The sequence below is a fragment of the Stigmatopora argus genome, chromosome 19 (assembly GCF_051989625.1).
Source record: "Stigmatopora argus isolate UIUO_Sarg chromosome 19, RoL_Sarg_1.0, whole genome shotgun sequence".
Classification (NCBI taxonomy): Eukaryota; Metazoa; Chordata; class Actinopteri; order Syngnathiformes; family Syngnathidae; genus Stigmatopora; species Stigmatopora argus.
Window position 1 is genome coordinate 6263061 of NC_135405.1, and position 21737 is coordinate 6284797.

The 21737-nt window shown below is 38.7% G+C and overlaps 3 protein-coding genes across 13 annotated transcripts in view; 2 read left to right on the plus strand and 1 right to left on the minus strand.

Moving 5' to 3' along the window:
• The window catches only part of nrxn3b (neurexin 3b), a 238891-nt gene that overhangs the window by 180445 nt on the left and 36709 nt on the right, over nt 1–21737 (minus strand). The window lies entirely within an intron of this gene.
• Nucleotides 7919–10262, plus strand: LOC144064429 (uncharacterized). Of its 2 annotated transcripts, XM_077586996.1 has the most exons (3): nt 7919–8438; nt 8836–9465; nt 9613–10262. In XM_077586996.1, the coding sequence occupies exons 2-3, from the start codon at nt 8839–8841 to the stop codon at nt 10054–10056; spliced, it is 1071 nt and encodes a 356-aa protein (XP_077443122.1). In that variant the 5' UTR covers nt 7919–8438; nt 8836–8838; the 3' UTR covers nt 10057–10262. The 2 variants fall into 2 exon arrangements, with proteins under 2 accessions (XP_077443122.1, XP_077443121.1); XM_077586995.1 differs by having other exon boundaries at nt 7919–9465.
• On the plus strand, nt 16565–18746 carry LOC144064430 (uncharacterized). The gene is made up of 3 exons (XM_077586997.1): nt 16565–16731; nt 18023–18158; nt 18237–18746. The coding sequence occupies exons 1-3, from the start codon at nt 16700–16702 to the stop codon at nt 18558–18560; spliced, it is 492 nt and encodes a 163-aa protein (XP_077443123.1). The 5' UTR covers nt 16565–16699; the 3' UTR covers nt 18561–18746.

Here is a 21737-nt window from a genome sequence, read left to right on the forward strand (position 1 = left end):
TCAAATCAATTTGGAGCACCATGGATGATGTCTCTCTTCTACAGTACAGTGGACTGTCAAGACAGGCTCATGCAAGAAGAAGATTGGTAACATTTGACCATCCAATGAATTTTAATGATAGAAAAAAACAGAACCAATTTTACGCAATCTCATTTTAGGACATATTCAGCGCTGAATAAGCTATACATCACGGTGAAATAAATGTCAGATGACATCTAAGAGATTGAAGTCAACTGTCATCCTTTGACTTGTTCGCCAATCAAGCCTTTTATGAAAGCCGACAAATGACCTGTCTGACATCCTCTCTGATGTCTGTGTTACAAACTGAGACAAGAGTCAGAAAGGGTGAGACAAAGGCAACTGAACATAAAATGAAGTGACGTGGAGGAAGCATGAGATGACAAAAGAACACTAGAAATGGAAGTAGGAACACAAAAGTCAAGGTGGGCAACTTAGGGAGACAACAGAGGTAGGAGAAGTGAGTGTTATATAAAACACAAATGTATTAACACAACCATTGCCACTGGTTTGCATACATACATATATATTAATTCTCAATAGAAATTATTTTTATGTGTAATCAACCAAGCAAAAGTATAAAGGATAGAAAGGAAGTGTTCCTAATGCCTGTCAAAATGACATAATACAAACTGTATTTTCCTATAGAAAATCTTCTCCTCTGCCCTTGATTATACTGGTAAATTAAATTACACATTATTTGGATATTGAAGAATAGAGACCGATGGTAGATGCATGCAGTCATTGATAATTGGCATTGTAAATTCAAATCATAAATGCCATGTAGCTAGCAACTTATTTTAACAGTTTATGGTCAAAAGAGTGTCATGCCGTGAATAACAGGGCTTTAGAAGTCATTGAGAATGCAGATTAGGCCAATTGTAGAATGTGGCTATGAAAAAACAGTTTTAGATTAAACCCTATGATTTTTCATGTGATTACACTTGAACAGTTTATGGTCGAAAGAGTGTCATGCCGTGAATAACAGGGCTTTAGAAGTCATTGTGACTGTAGATTAGGCCAATTGTAGAATGTGGGTGTTAAAATCTAACCCTATGATTTTTCATGTTTTCATGCAAAAAAAATATCTGAACTGGAAAAATATTCCTATTTACAATACATACACTCTCTAAACTCTAAAGGGTCCCCTCAATACTTTTTTTTCTCTTAAATGCTTTACAGCTCTCTTTACTACATATTTCCAGAGTACCTGTCAGTCATGGGTCTTGTCAGCAATGAGGTCTCAAGAAAACGACTGTAGTATTTTCACATTTTGTGTGTGGTAATAGAAACTGATATAAAAATGAGCCAAAACAGTGGCTTTTTTCATGAACAAGGAAGACTTGCCTTACATTAGGGAACATGAATGGGATCAACAATATCCAACACTGGAATGGTGAACTTCCCAATGCACAAGGGCACTGATTGTTAAAAACAAGTGTAGAAAAAGAATTGTAGTAATTGGACTTGAAGGGTCCAAGCTTAGCCTATGGCTCGTGTTATTACATGATGCTCACGTGTTCTCACACACACACACACACACACAAACGTGCAAGAAAGACTTTCAAGGAGTCACCAAAGGTCCTTATTTGCTGCTGATGGTGGTGTCGGATAGGAATGAGTGATGAAGTTCAGATAGACAATATGGGGGATGTTGAAAACGGTTAGAGTCAACTATGGAAGGACGGGGGATGATGAAAACGGTTGGAGTCAACCATGGAAGGATGGGGGATGTCTGGAAAAACAGAGGCAGGTGCCCAAGGTTCAATCTCATCAGTTAAGGCAATTTTGCGGGGAAAATACTATTGAAATTGCTTCTATGCTGTTTTTGTTCAACATACAATTTGAATGCAGCTTAGTCTAAGATACAATAAGAGTCTGTTATAACCGCAGTGCGGCATAAACAAAAATAACATTAAGCAACTGTATCCTAAACAAAGATAAATATAATCTAATAAATGAATAAATTCATTATTTTGATGTCTAGCTTATCCTCACAAGGTGGTGATGGAATCTAACTCAGCAGACAAGGGGCCATAACAGATAAATACAAATGTTTATCCAAAGTACACTATTTTTCATTCAAAATCATCTAATTTACAAAGCTATAATTCCTTTTGAAATATGTAAAAAAACAACTAGAAAACTGGATTGTATGCCCACCGATTTGGGGTGCCCATAGTTGTCTAGGATAGACTACTGCACCCCCCGCGACCCTTGTGAAGATAAGTGGTATGTAAAAATGAATTAGAAAACTATTTATGCATTATAGTATTATAGTACAGTTGTGAATAATTTACAATTATACTAGTTTTAGATCTTTTTCCATTTTCAAAATAGTAGTTTGTAAGAAACACCACTTTGTTAGAACTAGCATAGAACAAGACATTTTCGATTGAAAATGGATGTCAACACAATCTGTATTCTGTCACTGAGCTCATCTTTTATAGCAGGGCATGAATTGCATCAGAGGACATCCTAGGCTTAAACCTAGTGTGATGAAAGTGCTGTTTAGAATTCTTTAACATTCTGAATTTCACCCTCCAGAAAACAGATTTATTTCTTTGCTTCTAATAAAACATGTGAAGGAATCACATATTTATGGGTCATTGGTTAAGTAAAATACTAACAGAATAAATAAAGTGCACATTTCTGGTGAAAGCATTAATACTAGCTGAAGAAAAGCAAAATCTCAGACAGTCTACAGAATGTGTCCTTCTACATTGCTGTAGAATGAAAAGATCTCAGATAGACAGACAGGGTCCTTGAAACTGGACGTGGTGAACGTATCTGTACGGGTAAAAAAAATTGCAGGGATTGTGTTGTTTTTGCAAATGTGACTGTCTGTAGTAACGAAAGCCAAGTTGACGATACAGTCACCAGACAGAGTAATGTGACAGCTTGATATGGACATCGAAAGACCGCCTGTTGTAGTGTATACACCTGTTAACACGATTGTTCTTTTCATCTAACTAGACTTTACAATGGTTAAGGCCAACGGCAAGGTAATAACAGCCGGCATCCTGTATTGTGTTTTTCAATATCTCTGGAATCTAATATATTCGGAAGAAATTTCAATCTGTGTATGACTTTATTGCATTTTTGACTTTCCATCATGGGACCACTGAACAAACTAAGATTAATTTTAGGATGCTACAATTAACGTGGGTGGCTGGGTCTTTTGGTCGCCGGTCTTTTGGTCGCCCGGACCCAAACAACAGGCGACCAAAAGACAGGTGACCAAAAGACCGGCGACCAAAAGACCGGCGACCAAAAGACCGGCGACCAAAAGACCGGCGACCAAAAGACGGGCGACAAAACAAGGTAAAACAACACGGTCTACGCATCAATAAAAGCCAACAATGGCCCTGAGCAGTTTCACTGAGCGGACGTGTGTGTATAAGAGTTTGTATGTACATGAGTTGTCCCCTTAGGAAGGGACGTCAGTCAGGGCCTTAACAAGTTCTCCAACAAAACACAATACAAGTATGGGAAATGTGGAGCTTTTCTTTAGCCTAATAATTAATAGGGCATTAAGTATGACTAAATAATAATTCACATTTTGTATTTAGGGAATTTGAGCAACGATTTAAATGGTAATTATCAATAACCTTCCGGGCGACCAAAAGACCGGCGATCAAACGACCGAGTACCTTACATAGATTAGATTAGATAGCTTTATTAATCCCGTATTTGGGAAATTTCACAGTCACAGTAGCAACACAGCAGTTATTTGTAAGATTAAAGCCCCATCTAGGTGTGGTCACTACATGCAAATGAATGTTTGTGATAGTGTTTACATCCATAAGGCAAAACAGTTGCTAGCAGGTGGGCCCATCCCAGGAGCCCGTCACTCATCCAGAGTGGCAGCCCCTTATTGGCTATTATCTCTCCTGTCAGAAGCCTGGCTCTGCCTCCACATCACCACATCCTTCTCTGTCAGCACATGTGCTGCCTGTGGATGGAGGCACAGAGCAAGAAGCGACATGCCAGAGTTTTCATTACTCAAGGACTCATGCTGTTTCAATGCTTAGGCAACCATGTTTCTAAAACAGAGGCCAATTCTGATGTAACAACAACAAAAATCAGTGTATCTACAGAATTATTTTAATTCTTTGTATGAATGCACATTAGTATTGTTTGAAATTCTAGACTTATCCAGAAATTTAAAAACAATTTTAACCTATTTTAATCAAAATTTGAGAGGATGTTTTTCAAACCATAATATACTTATCACTCCAAAAATTTAAAATTTCACACCACTTATCTTCACCGGGGTTACGGGGGGTGCTGGAGTTTACCCAACTACAGGCAGTAGGCGAGTGACAGTCACAGGGCAAACAGAGAGAAACATGGAATTATTTTTAAAAAATATATTATTACCACTATTTCATGTTTACTGCTATTAGGTTCAAATGCTTTCACTTCCAATTTAGTTCCTTTTTTGTTCTAGTACTACCAAATAAGGCCAAAGAATTTAATATAAATTGTATATCCTGTATCTGATATTACAAGTATATATGGATATTGTCACTACTAGTAGTTTTCTTTCCACAGAGCCAAGCCATGACATGTCAATTGAATTCTTTGAAAACATGTTCTGATATATTACCTTGTAGTCTATGGATCAGCATACACACATTATTACCTATCTATTTATGTCTAAAATGCTTTTCCTATTTCTGCATCCTCACCCTCTTGCTACTGTGACAACGAAATTTCCCGAATACGGGATGAATAAAGTTATCCAATCCAATATAACATTGAGACCCATATAGCCTGATACGTATTGTATCCTGACATTGTTGGGATACCCATCCACATTGAAGATAGCCTATTCTTTAATTTGGTGGTTATGGTACAGGTATGTATTCATAGTTTTCCAACTAAATATTTTGCAAGCCTCAAAAGATCAGTCAAAATGATCTAAAATGGCTTGAACTCAAGCGGTATTGTAATGGATGACTTAACTGCAATTCTTTTACCTATCTGGATATAATGAACGTAGAAGGGCGGGGGGAACTTCCTGGGTTTTTCCAGCCCTTGACACATATTAGCACATATTACTGGTTAAAGCACAGGCCATTTAAAATTTATTACTTCTATACTCTCCGGTGTACTGCCAGTACATTTAGCAGCTTGCAAGGCAGTTGACGGGTTTAAAGGGGAATGGCAGAGCCATAAAAAAAGACAATGAAATAAACATGACTCATTGTGAAAGCGCCCTTTACGGTAATGTAATCCACACTGCGGTAGAGAATGAACCCCTTTCTCAACACTGAACTGTGACCTTGCTTCAATAATCCAGTCAAAATTAGCACAAATTTAAAAGTGGGTGAGTAGTGACCTGATTTTGAGGTGAAAATAAAATTTTATTGCACTAAATTATAGGGTACTTAAAATGCACTTATCATGGGGGATCATGGAAGTGGGGTCATGAGTAACATGGTAGATAAATCAAAGAAACATTATCACTGCTCTTTATCAAATTAAAAAGGGTAAAAAAAACTGCTGCAGTTTTATAGCCAGTGTGAATCGGTTGTAGCCTTTAGCCAAAACAATCTGCATCTCTCATTCTGTCCATGCAGGTGTTTATCGTGGCCTTTGCAGGGATGTGGTCCTTATGAAATAAGATAAAAGATGGGTTGCTTTGTATTCCTTTATTAATAATATTGCCTCATTATTCTTTTCTCGCCTTAGCATTCAATGGCTATTGATTGCAAACAAACAAGGAAGGGACCTGTTTCTTTTGAAAACATGCAGACTAAAAACACACCACCAACCAAGGAAAAGTATGTTTGAACTGTTCGTTTTCAACACCACTTATTCTTGTCAAGGTCGTGGGGTGCTGGAGTCTATCCCAGAGGATTTTTGGGAGAAGGGCCGACTACATTCCAGACTGGTAGCCAGTCATTCCCATTCACAAACACCGGCACCGAATGGGTAATTGATCCCACACTGCCTGCACCCAAGTCAAGTAGATGAACCACTGCGCCATTGGGTGGCATGTGGTTGACTCAGCAGAAGTCTAACATTTCTAAGAGCCGAATTAGATTAGATTAGATTAACCTTTATTCATCCCGTAATCGGGAAATTCAGTTTGTAGCAGTAGCAACCACAGACACAGGAAGAGACAATGTAGACCTAGATAAAACTGGAACCACACACAGGAAGACCACACAAGGTTGGGACCTTCCGAAGACTGAGGTTGAGGTTGAAAATATAAAAAATAGCATTTCTAAATACCAAAAAGAATGCCAGAAATTCGAGACAACTACGGAATAGCGGTTTGCAAATACAGCATGTACGATTTTACATTATGTAGACATCTGTTTACTATAAATATCACAATTGAAAACCTCAGTTTCTACTAAACCATCTGTGGATCTGTAGGGAATTTTCTGTACAGTATTTTCGGTGACTGATCAACAGAGAAAGAACCAGACATCTATTAGAGTTGAGGTATTTCGCATTTGTGTCGGGTCTCTGGAACAAACAATGAGGCACCTGATGCTCTGCTGTAAGCACAAAGGCAAATAAGAGGCTTATCCCCAGATAAAATGATGCCCGCACCATAAAAATATCATTTTTTGAGACCTGTTAGAGTCAAGTAATTGAGTGCGAGAGGCTGAAAGAGAGCACATTTCTTTCTTCTATTGATCATGATGGAGAATGTGAGTTACGCACCATCAAAACAGACAAACAACCACAAATTTAACCATCGACTGCCGAAGTCAACACCAGAAATTTCATGTATATCCTTGAGTTCTAAATCATAACATCTCAATATTCGTGTGCCCTTATACTGAAGAGATTTGAATCATTTTCCTATTGTAAATAAAGTTATTTGGAGTTGTTTACAACATCTGAAGGGCAGAGGGCAAGACTACATAGACTTGATGTTCATATTTTCCTCAAGCAGACAGGATGGCATTGATTAATGTGGATTAGGAGGGATATCTTTCCTGACAAAACTTTAGTTTCTTAATAAGCAATAGAAATTAATTGCTCAACACTTCAAAGGAAATGATCTATCAGTCTCTCTCTCACATGGTATGCATCTCCTCTGGAAGTCAATAGCATTATCCGCTCTCAATCTCTACATCGGTTATTAGTCTGGAGAGCCAAATGGCCTCTTCAATGACACCCTGGAGATAAAGGGATGCATCAGCAGAGTGAAGGGCTGATTGTGTTGAGGCCTGAGACTACATGGAACACAAAATGAAGAGTAATTGTGGCCCTCAAATATGACAATTCAGAGAACTGCAACATTACTTACTATAAGAGTTTCTTTCTCAGTACTCCAAACAAGTACACTTCTGTTTTCACCTGCTACAATGTGCGAAAAACTGAAAATATGCATCATTCCACTAGACCTAAAAAAGCATCCTCTTTGTGTCAGAAAAAAATGCAAGAGACAACAACTGCAGCATTTAGAAGCATCTCATAGTGTAGATTTTGACATGTGCCCATAGAATAATTCTAGGCTTGTAAATGATAAATTACCTCTTTTTGGATTTCATGGGGCGACAGTGGCTTGCATTTTCCCTCCCATTGGGAAAGGCACTGAACCCTAATTTGCCCACAGTGAGTTGGCAGCGCCTTGCATGGCAGCAGCACCATTGGTGTGTGAATGGGCGCTAATGAAAACAGCTTTGGGCATGGTAAAAACGTGTAGATAAATGCGCTATGCAAATACTTTTCATCAAAGATTTATGCAGGGAAACTATTCTCAGACAATGACAACAAGAATGCAATCCTCATACAAGAAAAAGGATTATATACTATCAAGAGAAAACCTGAACTCATCTTGAATGTCTTACAGTGATTCCAACCAACAGCAAAATACAACAACATGAAGAAAGTCAAGAACATGTATGGGTCATTTTCACATAATTCAGCAAATAACGGTAAAGATATGGCCCTGGACTTTCCCTTTATGTGTTACAAAGTTATAAAAATTAATTACTACTGCTTTGTTTGCCACATATTATACTACATTTGGCACCAATTTTAAGAGAAATCTATTTGAGACACAAATACATTGAGAGCCAGTTTATGTTGAATTTGTCCACTCCGTTAGATGTCCAGAATCTAGTGTCACAGTTTATAGGAATGAAAAGTCGGGTTATGATTTATTTGTTTGTCTCTATTTAGAATGTGTTGTTTAGATTTGTTTCAATAGTATTTTCACTCAAGTTGTCTTTGAGAAAAATGCAAAAGAATTGCAACTGCAAACAGTTTTACTGATGTACCTTTCATATCAGTTAGTGTGTCTTTACCGTTATCACATGAGAAATACACCAAAAAATTCACAGTAAATACACCAGGTGGCTGGTGTGGGAGAAGTACCAGGATGTTGTCAGCCATATTGTCAACGCCAGCTAAGCAGAAGCCATGAGAATGAAACTAAAACCAAGGTAAGGACCATACCTGTGAAATGTCGTAACAATTCCATGTCTTTACCGATGTCCTAAAAACTTGGTGAACATAATTACTTTGCTTTTTAATGAACTGGGCATGGTGTATGCATGCAGAACACTATCATTTACTGAGTGCCAAGAAATACCATCTACCAATGTCAAAGGCTGAGGTGGAATGTTGTGTCTTTACCGTTAATAAATTTTGTCTTTACCGTTATAACGGGAAAGACGTATCATATAACGGGAAAGACTAAGTAGAAAAGGTGTATACAATAGATATGTAGAGATGAAATACATATTTTTAAATATACAACAGATATGTAGAGATGACGCTAACATGTTATGCTATGTTTATGTGTATACTAATTCCTGCTTTGATTTGTAAAATTTCCAGAACATGAATCCATTTAAGAAAAAAGGCGGTAAGCCACCTGCGAAAAAATCTAATGCTGCAGCGATGCGCAAATGCAGGGAGAAGATTAAAAATGACCCTGGAGCCTATCACAAATATTTAGAGAAAGAAAGGGAACGATATCAGAAAAGAAAGGCACAAGGAAAGATTCCAAATATTCACAAGCTTTCAGAGAGGGAGCAAAGGCAACTGAGAAGAAAATGGAAGCTCAACCAACGAAAGCAAAGGAGCAAGAAATTCCAACAACTGGAAGAGGATCTGCCAAGCACTCCCCCACCTAGCCCAGATGCTGATGAATTTGGTGAACCACAACCAGGACCATCGCAACCATCAACACAAAAGAAAGCTGGCAGGAGAAAGACGCAAGCCCGGGACCGCAAAGCATACAGAACAATTACCAAGAATAATGCTCAGATCAAGCAATATCAAACTGAAATACGGAAATTGAAAAGAAAGATCAGCAGAATGCAGAATGCTCAGCAGTTGAGTGTTAACGTGATCAGCGATTCTCCAGCATCGAAGGCATATTCCCTCCTTTCCAGCGGGAATAACAACAGGATAAGGAAGGAGCTAACATTCTGCTATGCTATCAAAGATGATCTCAAAGCAAAGGTACTAGCCAGCAAAAAGCGACAAAATGAAAGAAAGGCTATACACGCTGCAGTTGTTGGTCCCATTCTACAAAAGTACAGATTGATCAACAAGGCGAAAGATGATTTGCAGCTGACCAGGCATGGTATGATTTGTGCTTTCTTTCAGCATGGAGCATCAGTATCTTGTGACAGAGAACATTTGTCACCTGTCCAGATCAGGCCCTTCGCTAATAAGGCAGCACTCTCTGATTATGACAGCCTGGAAGAATCTACTGAAATCTTTCCTATCGAAGATGAAGTCAGTACCACAAATCTGAAGTTAGGTGATTTTGTTCTTGTGAAGTATTGCGGGAAAAAGTCCGTTCAACATTTTGTGGGAAAGATCATTCAAAACTTTGATGAAGATGATGAAGCTCTGGTGCAATTTATGCGTCGCAAGTCCAGTGTTATGAAAAAACCTTTGTTTGTGTATCCTGAAATGGATGACTTGGATGACATACACATAGACAATATTGTTATGAGATTGCCACCTCCTACAACAACAGGAGGAACCTCACGCACTGGAAAGCAGCATGTTTTTGATGTAGACCTAGGGAACTACAACTGTTAAGATTGTGCACTCAAGTATCCTATCATTTGATCATTGCTAACTTTGATTATATTGGCAACTTCTTTATCATTTGTCAGTATTAGCTTAAGATGTTTAGGCTTTAAGACAATTTCATGTTGTTGACAGTAAATCTGTATTTACAATTTCTTCCGTAAGACCGTATATATGTGTTCGAGTTGTATTACAATAAAGTTTACAGATATTAATCAATGTGTATATTTTATTTTTGCAGGGCTTTAAGAAAAAAGAAAAAAAAAAACAAATTTTTTTTATTGAATTTGACTTCAAAGTTTCCCCGGCAGATATCCCAATATAAGGGCTGGGGTACACTGTTACCATCATTTTACTGAAATTGCAACTAAGAGTACTTTATATAATTGCCACTAGTTCTTAATGGCCTTTTCCACACTACTGATACCCACAACAAAACACATAAAGGTCTTAGTTTTTCCCTGACATAGACTGAAGTTTCACCATACTGTCTTTTCCGTTATGCTTGGTCTTTACCGTTTTTGGAATAACGGGAAAGACCAATCCATATTTTTTAAATTTTAATTAATTATGTTTTCATTAAAGTTCCAGCTAAGATATTTCCAGGCAGTGCTAGTGTTGCTAATTAGAGATAATCAGAATGCTTGAATTGCATTTTGTAAATTATTCATTTTCTGAAAGTGTCTTTACCGTTATTTGCTGAATTATGTGAAAATGACCCGTATGCCAGTGTCTGATCATCACAGCATTAAGGTATACTCATTTTGTTGTGATGGGTCCTTAGTTCTGAACTTCTGAGTCGAGCTCATATCAAAACCACAAAGCCAGGCAAATTATTAGATGATAATGGACCGTTGAATTGATAAAAGAGTTGTTTACGGAACATGTAATAAGGCTTTGCCAGGTAACACTATTTAACGTAACACCAATTTGATACAGTAGAATATGCTGTGTCAAAGTGGCGGCCCAGGGGCCAAAATCTGGCCCACCGCATCATTTTGTGTGGCCCGGGAAAGTAAATCATGAGTGCCGACTTTCTGTTTTAGGATCAAATTAAAATGAAGAGTATAGATGTATATTACATTTCCTGATTTTACCCCTTTTAAATCAATCATTGTAATTTTTTAATCTTTTTTTTCAGTGTTTAGTTCAAAAATCATTTTGTAAAATCTAAAAATATATTTAAAAAAAGCTAAAATAAACATTGTTTTAGATCTATAAAAACTGAATATTCAGGGCTTTTAATCAAGTTCTTTTAATCCATTTATTTAAAAAATTCTTAATATTATATCTAAAATGGTCCGGCCCACATGCAATCGAGTTGACGTTAACACGGCCCGCGAACCAACCCGAGTCTGACACCCTTGCAGTAGATGAACACCAACACTTGCAAGATTTTCTCCTCAGGTCAAATGACTACATGAACTTTAAAGTAGATAAAAGCAACTGAACACCATAAAAGAATATTCAATTTTTCGCTCATGCAGATAATAATTGATGTAGAGCACTTTGTTAAGCGGTACATTAGTAAGAGTCCCTGCAGGGTATCACTCCGAGAATGTATGCACATTTTCATGTATTAGAGAGATAAATTGACTAAGTTTCTATGTATAGTTGTTTACTGAATGCATTTAAAAACATTATATGATTCAACTATGAATCATCTCACACTATGCAGAGGCCCTATATAATTTAACAATTTCAAGCTGGGATCTCGATGCCCTTCAATACATTTAATTCTGCCTCAGTTGATGGGTGCAACAAGAGCAGCCGCAGTGGGAGTCTGTTGATTGAAAATTTTCACACAGGCTTCCATCATGTACTTGGCAGGAAAACAATGGCAGCTGAAGAGATCATTTACTTGGAGGTTAACAGCAAGGGGGCATGCAAAATTAAAGGAAGGGGAAAAAAATAAAGCCCTTGACCTCAAAAAGAATAGAGTGAAAGGATTAGGAAATGAAACGCAAAGATGTTGCACTACAGTATTGAAATATATTCAGAATAAAAGGCGTGCTGAAGCTCTGCTGTAAACATGTAGACAGTTTAGCTTCCTAATTATTGTAACAATTATTTGAAAAAAGTATTACAAAATGGAGAGATTTTTTCTGTTGATTTTTAATTGAATGGTTGAAAAATGTCCTAATTTTTAGTTAGAACATTACTTGAAGAAGAAAAAATGGAAATGTCTTCAACAGCCAGATAAACTGTTTGTTGTGTGTATCTGAGCACAATTTGCTGAAGTTGAAAAAGTAAATAAAAATAATTGCCTGGGGTAAACGAAAAGAGAGAAATTACCAAAAGGCTGTAATTGTTGATATGGCGGAAGGTACCATTATGAATTCATGAATACAGCTGGCCAACTTCAAAGCTAGTGAACAGAATTGCAATTCTACTTTTAAATTTATAATAGCTTTATTGCATGACGTGAAAGTGTTGTACAAGCCTACAGCAGTAAATTCAATGTCGCTGCCTTCGAGTTTCCCTTCATGCTGTGATCGCTATCCAAGGAAAACAATTCTCTACCTCGGTCACAGTCTGCAGAAGTTCCCTATCTTGTGGAAGACTTCCTGTGTGTGGTTCCAGTTTTTGTCCAACTTTACAACGTCTTTTTGAGTCTGTATCCGTTTTAGCTATCGCAACCAAGATGGCACCATTCAAGTGGCAGCCGGTGGCGGTAGCTTCGTCCACTCTTGCTCGTTTTGTCTTTTTGCTGCTTTTCTGTCTTAATGATTTGATTTGATGATCCCTTTTACTTTGATTTGCTTTGTACTTTGTGCTTTTGCTTTGTTGTTCTGTCGAATCACCCTCTTGCTACTGTCACAATGAAATTTCCCGAATACGGGATGAATAAAGTTATCCAATCCAATCCAATCCAAAAGCTATTTATGCTGCTTTCTTTCAAGATTTATATTTCAAAATGTTCAACAGATTTGAGTTGAGTTAGAATGTAACCAGGATGAACTTGTCAAGTCAAGACGTAGTAGGTGAGAAGCCGTAATGGACAAAATGACATGGCAAATATACAGATATTTTTGAAGTGTGCTTTTAACTTATCACCGTAGATTTCACTACCAAAAGGCACAGACTCCATAGAAACACATTCTCACAAACCACACCAAGGATGACATCAAGTGATGGAAGCTAGTTGTCCATTAAGTAAAACTCCAGAGGTTGACTGTCTTTTTTGACAATTCACAGGAGGACACCAAGCCAGAAAGAAAGTGAGCAAAAAACACTCAAATACATAGACTGATGAGTCACAACGAATGACCTCAAAAGCAAACAGCTATGCTGACTTTGTGTGAGTGTGTATACCCTTGTAAGATGATGTGAGTAAAGAACAAAGCTTTTTTTACAGGGCTTTCAGTTCCATTTTATGGGCCATAAAAGTGTAATAGGACCCATCAAATCCCGATGACCCTAAGAATAAACAGCAGGTAAACTGTTTTCATGCAATCCAGAAACTTGAAATTGACAATTTAAAAAAAAAAGAATTGTTATACCAAAGAATGGGAAAATCATCAACTGTTTGGAAAAGATTGAAATAAGCCAGGACCATATCTTCCCATCTCCAATATTGCTGTGTATTTTTGGTGGTGATATGAATTTTTAAATGTAGTGTTATGATGAAACAGAAGTAACAGAAAACATTGCTACAAACATAAACATGAACAACCATTTTGTGTGCAAGAGTAGCCAACGACATTATAAGGTTCTTTCTGTCCTCTTTAGTCCGGATGATACTATGTCCCAGTTTTCTTTTAAAAACAACAACAACAACTTCAAAATCGTGAGTCATCTGACCAATGAACAGTTTCCACTTTCCCAAACTCCATTTTAAATGACCTCCAGCTCATAGAAACTCTGTGCATCTCAGTTCAGAAAAGACTTTTTTGCACTATAGAATTTCATCTAAGAAAAGTAGATGGCATGGTTGATTGTGTTCATTGATAATGGTTTCTAGAAGTATTGCTGAGCTCAATCCAGATGTGACTCTTGAGCCATAAGTTCCAGACCCTCTTTTCTTGGGCATGTCAAGAAGATGCAAATGATTTTTGGTTTAAAAAAATGGTAACCATTGCTTTTCTAGAGCACAATGCAAAACCACAAAATAGGGGGAAAACAAGAGGAAAAATCAATTAATGGCTAAACCAACAAACTTTGAAACAAGCGGTGTCATGAATATTCTCATGCTTAGCCTGAAGCAACACTACTAGGTGCATGTAATATTTTCTGTCTTTGTTTTTTTTTCTCATTTGAGCGTTTTTCATTATCTACTGCTTGACTTCAAAGACTGACTCAATTGCAAAAGTCAGGTGAAGAGGGCTTGAATAAAGCGCACTGTGTGCCAGATGCATGCCATGCGACACATTTCTCACACAATTATGTGTTAATCCCCATCAGTGCGGCAGTGGATAGGAGATGAATGTAATTAAGAATTAGGCCGTGCAATGCGACTGGCACAATCCACTCAAGCAAGACAATTTGGCATCTCCTTGTTTCTCATTCACTTTTAACACTTTGCAATGCTGTAGGCATAAAGAACATAAAATACACTGTGACCTTTAAAGCAAGATCACAGCATGGCAACTGAAACCCTTTAAACCAGGGGTTGGGAACCTAAGGGTCACGAGGCAGACATGCCGCTTTTGATGGGTGCATATGGGTCTCCGCCAGTGGCGGGCCGTCAGGGCCTTCAAGGCCTTCTCTGCTGGCCTAAGCAATATCTGAATCATATATTATATGTTGTCCATCAATACTTATGAAATAATTCCAAATTGTCTGTTAGCTTCCTTTCATTGCTTTTCCCCCTGGTTGCACTGCTTCCAGATGTGTGTTCTCATATCGAAGCATTTAACCAATCACATTTCAGCCATTATTTGTTACCAGGGTCAGATATCTGTGAAGGCCTTCACAATCAGTTCTGCAGGCTCTGCAGCATTAAACAAGCGTCGATAAGACTGTTGCTTTAACCAATCAGATTTCGAGTTGGCAACAGCACAATGCCTTCTCGCAGGCGTAGGGATACGTCATTGCCTTCTCGCAGGTTTAGGGATACGTCATCGCTTTCGCCAACTATGATTGGCTCGTGATAGAGTGGACTAGCCAGAGCTACCAAACTATCTGGAGCGGGCTGCACAAGCAAATATATTGTTGTGTGGATTTAAAGCCATTTTCAAGATGGACTTTTCAAGAAATAAAAGCTGGACATCATTAAGAAAGGTCGGACAACTCCAAAGCAAGCAAGCCTGTCACAACCGGGAAGGAACATTTTCAGCACTAAATCGAATAAAAACGTATGCCAGAAATACGACAGGACAGGCTCAACTTTTAGCATTAGCTTCGATGGCGATAGAAAAGAAGAAAGGATGGATATTGTGTACAGTTAAAAAGGATTTTTGGTGAGTAAAATATGGCTATATTCCTAAATAATATTTCAATTGTATGAGGTTATTATTGATTATTTTGTGTTGCAGCTGTAGCTGCAGTAGAGGTTTTATAGCCATAAAATAGTTGTTGCTTAAGGGGTCACTAGGAAATGCACGGACCGCCACTGGGTTTACCCATGTTGACAATTACAGGCCTCTCTAATCTTTTCAAGTAGGAGAACTTGCACAATTGGTGGTTGACTAAATACTTATTTGCCCCACTGTATCCGTGTTCGTGACATTACCTCGATTCCGCTCCATTGACCAATGGGAGATTCCCGTTGTCACATCACAATTTAAATGGCGCCGGCACTAACTCTAGTGCTGCTTTAGTCATATTTTTTCTTTTGAATAGACTCCTTTGCGCGTGCTGCATATACTCATTGATTATCAACAGTATAACAATGTTACTAAAAGAATTTGGATACTTATTTTACTTTTAAAAAAAATGTTGAGATCACAAAAAAATGTGCATTATTTTTACTTTTAAATTCTGTATATAGATCCCAAGGAATTAAATTCAAAAATATAAATTGCCTCTCTTGGTGAAAAAGGTTCCGAACCCCTGCTTTAAACAATGTGCCATTTCATTTGAACACCATAGAGCATAAGCTAAGTGGGTTAATTAAATTTATTAGCCTTCACCGATGTGGTCCATGCCAAATTATGAAGCAAATTTTGAATAGTCTATCACACCCTTTTAGTAACTGTCACCTGGGAAAGCATGGCTAAAGAATCTGTCAGTAAAGGGTAAGGTTTTGATATCACAAAGCAGAAAGAAAGTCCCTTTAAAGAAGAGTATTAAAAAATATTAACTCTGGGTTGCATATTGGCCAGTAGAGAGCTCTATCAGGGCTGAGCCACACACCTATCTGAGGGCTGCAAAGTTATTGGGGATAAGGCATAGAGGCGTGAAGAGAGACTATTTCCATGGGGAGTCCTTGGAAAGACCAGGCCCAAAACCGCTGGTGAACCCCAGCAATAAGAAGTCTCTCATGAGGACTGCAGCGGATAAGAAGCCTCGCCAGAAGAACCCTCACGTCAGCACTTCAATCACGCCTAATCCCTGCTTAGTACACCCACAGCTATAGCAAGGAGAGCAGGGGAGAGGAAGGGGAATGCATCGTGAAAATGATTAGAAGGGAGACTAAGAGAAAGGGAGATGAACACAGAGGAAAGATAAAAGCTAAAGGAAAAGAAAAAGATTAGGGGAAAAGACAGAGATGAGACTAAATTGCCAGAGGAAACATCAAAGGTGAGCCAGTGATGATATGGTGTGCGAACACAGTGATGCAAACGTTCCATCAGAAACCTTCACCAACTCATACGTATCACGTTAAATCGAATCCTTTTAGTATCTGTCGTCAAATGTGAAGTATCAATCAACATGGGGGAAAACACTATCATAGCAAAAATATAATCATTTTTTTGTTGCTCTCTTTGGAATGTGGGCAGTATACAATGTATCACTATTTTTTTTTTACCATGCACTATATTTGGGGGGGTGAGGGAAACAAACAGAATTAGTGTATTGCTTTCTAGTCACTTGTGTAACAATTTAGCACTGCGTAGTATTTTAAGTTGTATGCATGCAATGAGTGTCTATTTCTATTAGTTCTTATTATCCACAAAATTTGATCCGCAACATGTAATGTATAATTTGCAATTTCAGAGTCTAAAGTTGACTTATTTGCAGGATCTGGGTTTTTGAAAGTGCCTTTTAAACAAATAAAACTGTGTCTCTGAGTTCAAATGCTGATCCTTTTAGATTGGCGGAACTTTTCAGGTGTGAAAAAATATACTACTTGTCAAAAGTGCTCATGTTTGGCTTTGTTTTGTTCTAAGGCTCCTTTGCGCTGGTGCTAAGAAGTAGATAGGATTAGAGAAAGAAGACAAACACAATTTCTGTTTAGAACCAAGTGACATCTCACACAAACAACCGCACAGATATAAAGTCCTTTTTTTTTTAATGTTCACGGATTTACCAGCCATATATCTGAGAATTATGCAGTGTTGACCTCATCGTTTGTAAAGGCAGAATGAAATATGACCCTAAAATAGGCAAGATGAATGCAGCATGAGAATAGTTTATTCTAAAAGTTGTCTTCATACATCTAGATTTACTATGAGGAGCTTGGAGCGGTGATAAGAAGTGGGGAGAAAAAGGAGGGATGGAGATGGAACAGATGGGCGAAAGGAGATCAGCAAAAGAGGATTATACCACGTCAAACCATCATGGCGCTCATAAAAATCAGTCAACCCACACTGCTTCAGAGCACTGTGGTACCAGGTTATTTTAAGGCCCTCATTCCCCAGAGAGTAAACCACTACTTGGAAGAAATTGAGAATACAGCGTGAAGGCAACAATAGCCAATACCATTGGATTGTTATTTGAATACCAGTACTAAAATGATGGTGAAAGGTGGCTATAAAGGAACCTATACATAATAGGGCAAATGCTGAATGTACATTTCTAATGGTGACAATAATGCATAGGAATTTGACCAATTATGTGGGATTAATTTTCTATTTTTCTTTTAATGAAGGGAAATCTGGAGCGGACCAAACAGCCAATCAAAAACCTTTGCTGAGGAGACTGTCGGCACCGCGGTGGGTCTCGAGCAGTGGTCCCCAAACTATTCCAGAAGGGGCCGCAGTGGGTGCAGGTTTTCGTTCCAACCGGTAAGAGGAAACCTTTCCACCAATCTGGTATCCTAGAAGTGCAATCAGTGGATTGCAGTCAGGTGCTACTTTTTTCAGCAGAAACCTCATTGGTTAAACTGTTTGTGTTGGATCGGTTGGAACAAAAACCTGCACCCACAGCGGCCCTCCAGGAGCGGTTTGGAGACCTCTGGTCTAGAGACTACCCTAGCCAACTACGGGCACCAGCATGGGGACATCCTGAATTGGTGGCAAGCCAATCGTAGGTCTCAAGGAGACAGACAAGCATTCATGCTCACACATGCAAACTCCCCACAGGAAGGTCTGGACCTGGGTTTGAATCCTCGATCTCAGAACCGTGGGGCCGACGTGCTAAACACCACCGGGCTACCAAAGCAGAAATCAGTCATATTCGCACTTTGACGTAACAGGCTTCCATAGCTACGGTCATAAAGGGAAATTTTGTTTGGTTAGCAGATATTTACACTAAGAAACCATGTTGCATTAATTGCCTCTGATTCGCCAGATGTCTAGCAAACGCTTCTAGTTGGATGAACCATATAAATATGAACATGAGTGCCCCAAGCTGGATCTCTGTGATTGTTTACTCCCGTATTTTACCACATTGCAATGGTGGACCAAAGACATTCCATGCAGGTGGGTACTCAGCATCATATCCAGATGTCTTTAGTTGAAGAATTTGACTTTGGGAACAATTTTGTCAGGAGCAGCTCGTTTGTCCCTACTGGCTTGCCGTTAGGTTCGAGCAACTGCGAGTGATTCATGATTACTTCCGGATGTTTGTATTTAAACATGACTGAATTGGTATTCATTGTCGGATCGTACTGCGTGATACTGCATACATCGTTGCAAAGGTACTGTTCTCCATGCTCCGGTTTTGTTTTGTTTTGGGATGTACAAGTCATTGTTATTTTGTAAGGCTTCTTGAGTCATTAAAGTTATTATCATGAGCACAATTCGCCTCGTCCCCTCCTGCTTCCCCGCTACTGGGTCCAAATCCCTCCGATCGCGCCACGGAGTCTCGGTGCGATCGTAACAAATTTGGACTTTTTTTTACATTTGTGTGATTCAGAGCGTTGAGTGATAAGTGAACAGTAAATGTATATTGTTCAACAAGCTGTGCACTGCTTAATAAAAATAAAGCAAGTGAGGTGAGAGAAAAGCATGTATCTGCAAAAACACAGTCCTACGCATGGCTTACAGTATATAGATTGGGACTTTGTATCAGTCACTACGTGAGCATTAGAGGCAAGGTCTAATCATTGCCTCTTTGAAGGCGTGCCAAAGAGGAGGCAGTGCAGCTGCACTAGACAATCACGAAGACACTTGTTCCAACCCACTGCCCAGCCCACCAGCTGCCCTTGAAAGATAAACTCCTCGACAACTTGGGAGCAAAGAAAAGACTGATATTTGTTTGTTTGTCGTGTTTATCTGTGCAAAACCAATTTGCTTAAGGTAAATCACTGCTTGCTTTTTTCTGTATTCTCTTTTAAACAATTTCACTTTGCAGTTGTGTACATTAGGTAGACAGTTTGTTTCCATTACACCCCTAACTAGGGCCACCCAGTGTTGGGTGGAGGTTGAAATTAATTTCAGGGGCCCACTAATCCCCCCCACAAGAACTCTTCTTGGGCTCATCTCATTTTCCAGTATTCCTCGTTCATCCAAAAATATTTTTTTCAAAAATAAATGCACAAAATAATCCCCAGAATATTTGAACGCTTTAATAGAGCAGAAAAGAGACACACAAAGTGCTCCAGTGCATGACGCAATTAATATGTCAACGAGTTTCTGCGAAAAGGCAATTTTGGCTTTTTTGCCCCCCCTCCTTTTTATTTTTTTTTAAGTGTGACTCAGCACGATCTGACTCAGAATTCCTTGAGGCAAATATGTTGCTTTGACGACTGTTTCTGATAAATCTGGGCAAATCAGAGCTAGTTGACGCTCATAGAAATAAAAGCAGTTGGTAATGCAGTAGAGCAAAAACCCATCACTTTTTTTACATTCACTCATTCCTTAATAGATTGAATGGTACTGTGCTGTGTCTTTTTTGTAACCTCAAAGTTCTTATGTTTTGCTGTCTTTCTGTTACCTGCCTAGGGACTGGGGATGTAAATGTTTGCTTTATAACAGCATGTTTACATCTACCGTATTTTCACAACTATATGGCGAATTTAAAAGTAAAAATTTGCTGCAAAATGGACGGAGCGCCTTATCAGGCGAAGCACCTCATGTGTGTACTAAATGAAAAAATCCGTAGATATCGTTGTGTGACTTTGACGTACTCAGATCTTAACTGACTGGATGGAATGCATTGGGGCCACTTTTTTTAGTCCGACCTGTAGTACAAAAACAAACCCAGAAGGAGAAATAGCGAGAGACAGAGACAACAGGAAAATGAGAAAGGGAAAGATAGCGATTTTATTTGACGGAAAAGCACTGTGATGAGTGTTTGCAATCTACTGCTGTTTGGCCATTAGTTGCTAAGGGGATGAGCAACCCGAGCCAAGTAAGCAGCCGTGAATAGATTATGGATACCTAACAGTCCTGGCAGTGCTGTGCTAGGACTATGAAATGGAATCCAGGAAGTCCGGCAGCGAATTTGCCGGACTCTTCATGTCAGATACAGAAGATGAGGACTGACGGATTTCTACATGTTTAACCTCGAGTTAATGTGAATACACTGTACATTGCTACAATAAAGGACAACCAAATGCACTTTTGCTCCAGCTACCTTTTTAAAAACATACACCAGCTTAGCATTTAGTGTGCGTACGTACTGCCTTAATGAAGCGCCCAATAACCCGAAGACTCTTGTGTTGGGTTAAAAACACAAATTGCACCCACAACTGAGACAGCGCCTTTATAATAAGGTGCGCCTTATGGTCATGAAAATAGAGTATTTGACGCGTCTGGGTCAATAATGCTCCTATCAAATAAATAAAAAATATGCAAATTGGAAGGGTATTGTCAGAAGAGTGCTGTAGAGTTCTTGAAATGCTATATTACCATCTCTTTAATAATTGGCTGCTTGGCCACAGCCTGCCCTGTATGTTAATTTGTTCACCACTGCTCATGAAAGAGAGATTAAAGTATATTCAGTGCATCGACAAAAGATGCTCCTTTACACAAGCTGAGTGCACAGCTATTTTTGCTGCGGGGAGACTCAGCAAGGTAAGTAGATATGGAAGCCGGTTGAGTGGCTGCTGGCGGAGATGAGGGAGATGTGAAAAGATAAACGGCTTTGTTCTTCACAGACAAAAGCCATGACAAAATTCCTTCTAAATTGTTACGTTTTCCTGAAAAAATACAACACAAGACACATGGGAGAGCAGCTTTCATTCCCACATGACAGTAAACAATGCAGATAAATGAATTTTGAAAAGGTCTGGCATTATTTCTTCTCCTCGCTGTTTCTTTGACAAGCGGAGACGGATGTTCACGGTGAAATTCTTCTAAGACATTTTTTTGAATAGAAGTCATAAAAGAAATCAGGACTTGCTAGAGTTGGGTCAGGAAGATACTTAAAAGGGGAATAAAACTTGGGAAAGTAAACTTAAATTCAGTGAGGGATGATGA